The sequence below is a fragment of the Diuraphis noxia genome, unplaced genomic scaffold (genome assembly GCF_037042655.1).
Source record: "Diuraphis noxia isolate RWA-SAM2 unplaced genomic scaffold, SU_Dnox_SAM2 contig0003, whole genome shotgun sequence".
Taxonomy (NCBI): Eukaryota; Metazoa; Arthropoda; class Insecta; order Hemiptera; family Aphididae; genus Diuraphis; species Diuraphis noxia.
The window spans coordinates 16,839,149-16,847,408 of NW_028301713.1; the positions used below are offsets into that span (position 1 = coordinate 16,839,149).

The 8,260-nt window shown below is 33.1% G+C and overlaps 2 protein-coding genes across 2 annotated transcripts; both read left to right on the top strand.

Annotated features, from left to right (window-relative positions):
* Positions 1 to 600: 600 nt before the first annotated feature.
* LOC149056859 (uncharacterized) lies at positions 601 to 2,713 on the top strand. Its single transcript, XM_089223207.1, has 2 exons — positions 601 to 2,122; positions 2,637 to 2,713. The coding sequence occupies exons 1-2, from the start codon at positions 601 to 603 to the stop codon at positions 2,711 to 2,713; spliced, it is 1,599 nt and encodes a 532-aa protein (XP_089079333.1).
* Positions 2,714 to 2,890: 177 nt separating this feature from the next.
* On the top strand, positions 2,891 to 4,538 carry LOC107171133 (uncharacterized). The gene is made up of 5 exons (XM_015521360.2): positions 2,891 to 3,104; positions 3,180 to 3,346; positions 3,448 to 3,525; positions 3,609 to 3,713; positions 3,800 to 4,538. Exons 1-5 carry the CDS (start codon positions 3,040 to 3,042, stop codon positions 4,093 to 4,095), a joined length of 711 nt encoding a protein of 236 aa, XP_015376846.2. The 5' UTR covers positions 2,891 to 3,039; the 3' UTR covers positions 4,096 to 4,538.
* The last annotated feature ends 3,722 nt before the right edge of the window (positions 4,539 to 8,260 follow it).

Below are 8,260 nucleotides of genomic sequence, written 5' to 3' on the forward strand. Positions count from 1 at the left end.
CGCCATCCATGTAGCGGTCGATCAATGTGATAACCGTACGATTTTAAGTTCAAAGTCTGCCACTATGTCTGATTGTAATGTACCATGCACAGTTAATTCACAGTCTCAACCGGTCGACGGTATGAACGTTCAGACCTCGCAGGCCCCAATTTCTGTTGCTACTCCGGACACGTCACCCTTAATGCCAGATGCTTACGGTGCTCGGTTGCCTAAAATTCCGTTACCTTCCTTTGATGGAACAATTCACAATTGGCCAGTATTCAGGGATCGTTATTCTGTTTTAGTGGGCAACAATACTAGGTTATCTGATATTGAGAAATATTATTATCTATTAAATTGTATACAGGGAAGTGCGGCTGAAGCGATAAAGGGTATTTCGGTCTCAGGTGACATGTATGGTCTAGCCTGGTCTACGTTAGTTCAAAGATTTGATAAACCACGGCAGCTTGCAACGGCATTGGTTGAACAATTATTAAGTGCCCCAGTCACCGATAAGGAAACATTAGCTACGCTGTCGTCTTTTTGGTTAAGTTTGATGAAGCTAGTGCTAGTCTGTTTGCGTTAAATATTCCCGATTTGTCTGCTTTCATCTTATTCGTCATGGCGTCTCGGTGCTTACCACTTTATTGTAGGAAATTATTTGAGGCAGACAATCATTCTGAATACCCTACCATATATCAACTTTTGGCTTTTGTCAAGTCTCGTGTGCAGGTTCTTGAAAATTCTGAATTTTCCCTGGGCGTATCAGTTAAGTCCGGTCATCAGCAGGGAGGCAATTCAAGTAAAACCTCTCGGGTGGCATTAGTTGGAGTAGATGCACCGCAGCCGAAAGAAAAGCTTAGATGTCTGTATTGTCAGGGTACAAACCACACTATCACTAAGTGTTTTAAATTCAAACGTCTATCGGGTAAAGATCGACGCGACGCAGTGCGTAAATTTCGTTTGTGTTTTTCTTGTTTTTCGGCAAGTCATATCGTGTCACAGTGTACCGTTACTAAGCCATGCGCCAAGTGTGACGATAAGCATCATTCTCTGTTACATATTTCAGCTCTTACGTCAAATTCTACCGAGAATGTTTATCCGGCTCCGAGTAATGGTGCCAACGCCATGACCAGCGTAGTATCGGATAGGAACGTGATGTTAGGGACAGCACTGGTTCATATTCGTAGTCATTTAGGTCCAATGTGCTCCGTGCGCGCTTTGATTGATGGTGGTTCCCAAATCTCGGCTCTGACTTCTAGTTGTGTGACCCGCCTCGGGCTGAAAATTGATAAGTGGACCGCGGCTGTCACTGGTATTTCAGGTATTGAAGTACCACGAGTACTTGGGCAGGTTAGATGTGTGATGACACCCAGATATGATGAATCCCTACAAATACCCATGACAGCTTGGGTGTTGAATAGTATTACCAATTCGATACCAACTCGTCCTATGTCTGCTAGTATTAAGGAGCGTTATTCCAATTTTGCCATGGCCGACCCTAACTTTGATCAGCCCGGGCCAATTGACCTTTTGATAGGAGCTGACTTATATCCCTCTGTGATGGAAGGAGGCAAAGTGGTGATTGATGATGCACTTCCAGCGGCTTTTAACACGGTGTTCGGATGGATAATCGTAGGATCCGTTTCTCCTTCAACTGGTCGCGATCCATTGTGTGGTTTGGTTTCATTGACCGTTTCGTTGGAAAACACGTTAGCTAAATTCTGGCAGGTGGAAGAACCCGATTCCGCCTCCACCGAGTTCACAGAACAAGGACAGTGTGAGGTAATTTTTCGTGATCAGATGTCGCGTCTAGAAGACGGCCGATTTTCCGTACCTTTGCCCTTTCGGTTTCCGTTGACTCCCGACGTATTCGAGGGATCTCGTCAACTTGCGATAAGACGATTTTTGAACCTTGAAGCAAAATTGCGGAGTAACCCAGCTTTGTATGAATCCTATCGTAATTTTATGCAAGAATACTTGAATTTGGGTCACATGTCCGTAGCAACTCGTCCTGGATTGTATTTCATACCGCATCATGCCGTCCTAAAGGATTCTGCGGAGACATTTAAGGTTCGAGTAGTATTTGACGCATCGGCCTCATGTTATTCTGGTCGATCATTGAATGATTGTTTGCATACTGGTGTGAAGTTACAACGTGACATTGTTGACATTTTGCTCCGATTTCGCACCTTTCGTTTTGTTTTTACCACGGACGTGTGTAAAATGTATCGCCAAATCTTGATAAACGACAAATTTCGACCGTATCAACATATTTTTTGGCGAACTTCTAATACCGATGAATTAGTGGAATATGAACTAAATACGGTCACTTATGGGGTAAATTGTGCACCATTCTTAGCCTTACGGGTAATCAAATATATTGCCGAGAATGATTGCGACGACGATCTTGTTGTGAGAGATGCACTACAATTGCAGACGTATGTAGATGACATTTTTAATTATTTTTTTATTATATATTTAATTTTTTCCCAGACCCAAAAGCCATACTCCATGGTGAAAATCGGTCGGAAAATCGAAAATAACGAAATCCGACCGCGGACTATTTTTCTACTGCGGTATACAAATAAAAAACCTCACGGACGTTTTTCGATATTTTGATTATTTGATTTTGATTATGTGTTTGTTTCCGATAGGTTTCGAGAAAACTGGCCCTCAGTTCACGTCAGTCACATTTTTAAAATTTTATTGTGGTAACACTGTGGAGTATTGATGTAGTGCATAGACCTTATACTCATAGACGGAGCAGCAGCAAGCTAGTAGTTCCCGCGGTAATCGGTGGCTGTGCTGCACATGTTGTTTCATACTTCTGCGCATGTGCCTAGGACAAACCAGGTTGTGCATTAAACGCTTATTATTATCGTATTGTATTATCAATAGTATCGTGATAATAAAATATCAACAACAACAACATTTGAATAGTTGTCACTTGTGACTTGTCAGACGTAAGTTGTTTGCTTGTTTGTCAATACTCAATTGTGAATTTGTTAATTGTTTTTACTTTTTAATATTATACTGTTATTATCCCGTGTATTAACAATGACGAGAAAATGTGTTGTTTGTCAAAAATTGTATACTAAGACATCAGAGAAATCGTTTCATTCGTGAGTACAATCATTTGTATTAGAAGATTTAAAATATTAAATTTGCATTAAATGTTTGGTGTTATATTATTTTAGTTTTCCTAAAAATGAAGATCGTAAGCTATTGTGGTTAAAAGCTTGTAATTTAAAATTGTGCTTACTATCTTACAAGATATGCGATGATCATTTTTTGCCAGAAAATTATCTACCAAGCGGGTATCTAAAAAATAATGCTGCTCCATTCCTAGCATCTACATGTACAGGTTTGTATCAATATATTCATTATAAAACATTATTTGCAATAAATATAACATAACAGTCTTAATGTATTAATATTATTAAATTTAATATATCAAACTTTTAGACTATCATAGTACATCTAGCCACTGTCCAAGTTCTATTAAACGGCCATGTGTTGAACCCAAAGCTTCTACGAATACAGGTATGCATAAATTTATTAATTATCCGACATTATTTTCATATATAACATAACAGTCTTAATGTATTAATATTATTTATTTTAAGATATTGAACCTTTGGACTATCATGGTACTGGTACATCTAGCTCTTGTCCAAGTCCTATGAAACGGACATGTGTCAAACTCGAACCTAAAGCTTCTACGAGTACAGGCATGTATCAATACATTTATTATCAAACATTATTTTAATGCATAACATATCAGTCTAAATGTATTAATTTAATTATTTAATTTTAGATATTGACCATGATTATTTAAGTCATTGTCAAAGTCCTATAAAACGCAAGGTGTTAAATGCCAATTCAATTGGAGTTTTATCACCAAGTCATTTTAGAACTCCGAGAAAGGCAAAGCGACATTTAAACATGGTAAAGAACAAATATAGGGAAAAGCGAATTGAAAATGAAAACCTCAAAAAACGATTAAAAAGACTAACAGAAAAACTTAATACTTACAATGATCTTGTTCTGAAATTACATCAAAAACAATTTTTAACTGAGGATGCATCTGTCCACTTGCAGGTAAATTGTTGATCTACTTATATATACAGTGTGTTCACCAATTAAGGGACCACTGAATTTTTTTGGAATTAATCGATTTTTTTTACAAACTGGTGGCATATAAATACACATTTTTTGATACATTTCAAAATTTTTAAAATTTGTATTTATATACCACCAGTTTGTAAAAAAAAAAATCCGGCCGAGAAATTTAGTGTTCCCTAAATTGGTGAACACACTATAAGGGCGCACCCAAGGGGGTGGCTAACGGGCTTTAGCCCCCCCCTCCTAATGGCTAGCTCCAAACGTTTTGATAATTTTATTAGGTTTATTGACAATTGACATTTGATTTTAAATTATTATAAAAAAAAATTATCAACTATTGAAATTGAAACATTTATAGCAACCGAAAAGACATATACATGTACCTTACAATTGTATAAAATGTTATAATAAATATATAATATAATAAATAATTTTGTTTTTATTTCATTCTTTTATTTAGTCTATTGGTTCTGAATCATTGCGTACTTTAGTTGAGCTTAATATGAAGGGTAAAAAGCTTCCATTTACACCAGAAATGAGGAAATTTGCCATAACTTTACAATGTTACTCAAATAAGGCTTATAATTTTGTGAGAAAGAGTTTTATAAATGTACTCCCACATCCCAAAACAATAAGTAAATTTGTATAAAGTTGTGAATGGGGACCCAGGTTTTACTCAAGAAGCATTCCAATGTATAGAGGAGAAAGCAAAGAATGAGACTGTAATTTGCAACATTGTTTTAGATGAGATGAGCATAAGAGAAAAAATTGAATGGGATGGAACAAAAATGCATGGCTTTGTTGATATGGGTACTAATATTGACACAGAGAGCGATAACTCGGTTCACGCAAAAAATGCACTAGTTTTTATGGCTGTAGGAGTTAATGGACACTGGAAAATGCCCATAGGTTATTTTCTTGTTGCGGGACTAAATGGAACTGAAAGAAGTAACTTATTAAAACAGTGTTTAATTCTAATGGGTGATACGGGTGCCAAAGTTCATTCAATCACTTTTGATGGAGCTTATAGTAATGGTAAAATGTGTTCAAATCTTGGTGCTTCATTTGATATGAATGACGAATTAAGTTTTGAAAATCCATATAATAATGAGCATATATATATATTTTATGATGCTTGCCATATGATCAAGTTGGTTAGAAACACTTTGGGAGATATGGGGTGTCTATTTAATCAAGAAGGAAAGAAAATAAGTTGGGACCATATTAAAATGTTGTACTTCAAAGAAAAAAATGAAGGTTTAAAAGCAGCCACAAAATTGACGAATAAACATATATACTATTACAACGAGAAAATGAATGTCAAGTTAGCAACACAGGTATTGAGTTATAGTGTTGGAAATGGTCTGAAATTTTGCAAATCTTTAGGATGTGATGAATTTAAAGATATTGATGCTACAGCAGAGTTTTGTTTGATGATGAATGATGCATTTGATATACTCAATTGCAGAAGTAAATATTCTAAAAATTCCTACTGCCTGGCACTTGATGAAAAACAATTTGAAAAATATGAACATTTTAGCAAGAAGTTTTATAACTATGTATTAGGTTTATCGTTGCCCAATGGTAAAAGGGTAATAGAATCGGGAAGAAAAACTGGCTTTGTTGGACTTATAAAAGCATTAGATAATATATTAAAATTTTATACTTGTCTACAAAAAAAATATTCTCTTGCTCACTTATTGTCTTTTAAATTGTCTCAAGACCACATAGAGACATTTTTTAGTTCAATAAGACAAAGAGGTGGGTTTAACAACAACCCATCTTGTAAACAATTTAAATCGGCTTATAAAAAATTACTGGTCCATAATGAAATTAACGGTTCACAGTATGGCAATTGTGTTGCAATACTTGATAGCACTCAAATGTCTGTGGTTAATGTGGGCCCAGATTCTATCATAAATAATGATATTGAAGAAGATTTAAATGCAGTTGAACAAGATCATGATTATTTACAATCTTTAAGTAGACTGACACCATTTTTAGATGAGATAACAAATTATATTGCTGGTTTTGTGGTGAAAAAAATAAAAAATAAAATAACTTGTGATATATGTCACCCATTTTTAATTGATTGCACAAATCATAATTTCAAATTAATAAAGGAAAAAGATCGAAATAATGCTTTGATAAAACCCAGTCAGGATGTAGTAGAAATATGTCATGAAGCAGAAAGAACTTTTCGATCTTTTAATGTTTTTTTACCAAATATTAAACACAAAATGTTTAATAAAATAAAACACAAAATATACCAGAAACCAAATATTTTCAATGAATTAAATGACCATTGTAAAGGCCAGCAATTATTTAATACACATAGGGATCAAATAATAAGTTTGGCTATTCTCACATATCTAAATATTCGTTTTCACCATGCTGCTGCATCAAAAGAAAAAAAATATAGCAATTCTATGAGGAAAAAATTTACAAAAATCGTTTTATTTAGAAATGAGTAAAAATTTAAAATTTAATACATGACGTGTAAATTGTAAATACCTAATGACATTAGTTTTTTTTTTTATTATTTAACCTATTTTAGCAGAAGATATCTGCAATTTTTTTTACATGTATATATATTTTTATGTTGACTACCTTTATGTACATTGTATGAATTTAAATTTTCTATAAATAAGCATTTTAACTTTAAAATATGAATTTTTGAAATATCAAAATCGAATTACACTAAAATTTCTTACAATCAAATACCTATATAGCTATAATACATGGATTAAATTATAGTATAACTATACCTACACCACTTAAAATTATAACTTGCGTTAGACCATACAAATATATATTCAGTCTAGACTATTTTTTATAATAATTAGCAGGGCTTTGGAATTGGGACTATGTGCTTAAAATCAAAAATATATGTACCTATTTAAGCATCCAACAATATAAAATGTGTGTTAATGTAAGTTATTCACAATTTATAGAAGACATAAATCATGAGTATGCTTTAAATATCAAAAAATCTATCACCGTTAACTTTTTTTTTACTTTGGTTAGCTATAATATATTTATAATGGTTTTTGTCTTTAAGTTTCATTAGTTTAAATGCTGTCCTTAAAAACAAATACTTATACAGAAAATTGAATTTCATAATTGTATTAATAATTTTTATACATATACAAAATGAATTTATTATGTAAATAATTAAAAAAATTCCGATTTATAAAAAAAGATAAAATATGCAGTATAAATTTTAAAAAATATGCATATATAGGAAAAAGTTGGAAATAGGTAGGTATGCTTAAATATGTGCAAAAATTTTTTAAATTTCAAATCCAGACACCCCAAAACAAATTTATAATGAATCAGATTTATTCTATTTGCTTTCTGGACAAATGTTTTGCAAATTTGAAATTTGCAAATGCATAATCCCTAGCCCTAATAATTATGTTACAACATTAATATCTTAATAATATAAATAAATAAACATATTTTATGTTATCAGAAATGACAACACTGCTAAGGTGATAGCTATGACCGCACCACCCAACCCCGACAACCAGTGATGCTCCGTCTATGAGTATAAGGTCTATGATGTAGTGATAGTATTACGGTAGTGATATCACGAACTAAGATATACAGGACTGGAAACGTCATGATCGGTGGAGCGCGGGGGATGGGTCCGCAATTGTCTAGCTAATCGTACACATCGATCTCGAGCGCCATCTATAGTACTAAATGTTACCAAATTACCAAGTTAATTTTTTATTTACCGCCCAATTGATGTTCTAAACTTAAATCAATTTATGTATATAATATTTACTTAATTTACTTAAATGTACATTTTCGTTTATAGTTTGCTACTTTTTTCATTTGGAATTTAAAAAGTTTATGCATATTATCTAATTTTCATATATAGGTACCTAATACATTTTAATTACAAAATGCGTATGTGTTCTGTGGTAGGATGTACAAGCATAAAAAAAAATTCCAAAGTATCTTTACATAAAGTACCAAATCATTTGAAATTAGATTGGAATACTGTCATAAAAAAATCATAATTATTAAATATTTAAATTTACATTTACCTATTGTTTTTTGTTTACTGCTAAATTATTATCAAATTTCGAAAATGTATATTATCAACATTAAAATGAGTAATATATTTGACTGATAGAGTGCG

What these genes read in the sequence shown, in the direction of transcription:
- LOC149056859 (XM_089223207.1), top strand. Translation starts at nt 601, where the DNA reads ATGGCGTCTCGGTGCTTACCACTTTATTGTAGGAAATTATTTGAGGCA. An exon ending in GAATGATTGTTTGCATACTG is followed by an intron (nt 2,123 to 2,636) that starts GTGTGAAGTTAC and finishes TGTTTCCGATAG; the next exon opens with GTTTCGAGAAAACTGGCCCT.
- LOC107171133 (XM_015521360.2), top strand. Translation starts at nt 3,040, where the DNA reads ATGACGAGAAAATGTGTTGTTTGTCAAAAATTGTATACTAAGACATCA. An exon ending in TCAGAGAAATCGTTTCATTC is followed by an intron (nt 3,105 to 3,179) that starts GTGAGTACAATC and finishes ATATTATTTTAG; the next exon opens with TTTTCCTAAAAATGAAGATC. An exon ending in TAAAGCTTCTACGAGTACAG is followed by an intron (nt 3,714 to 3,799) that starts GCATGTATCAAT and finishes ATTTAATTTTAG; the next exon opens with ATATTGACCATGATTATTTA.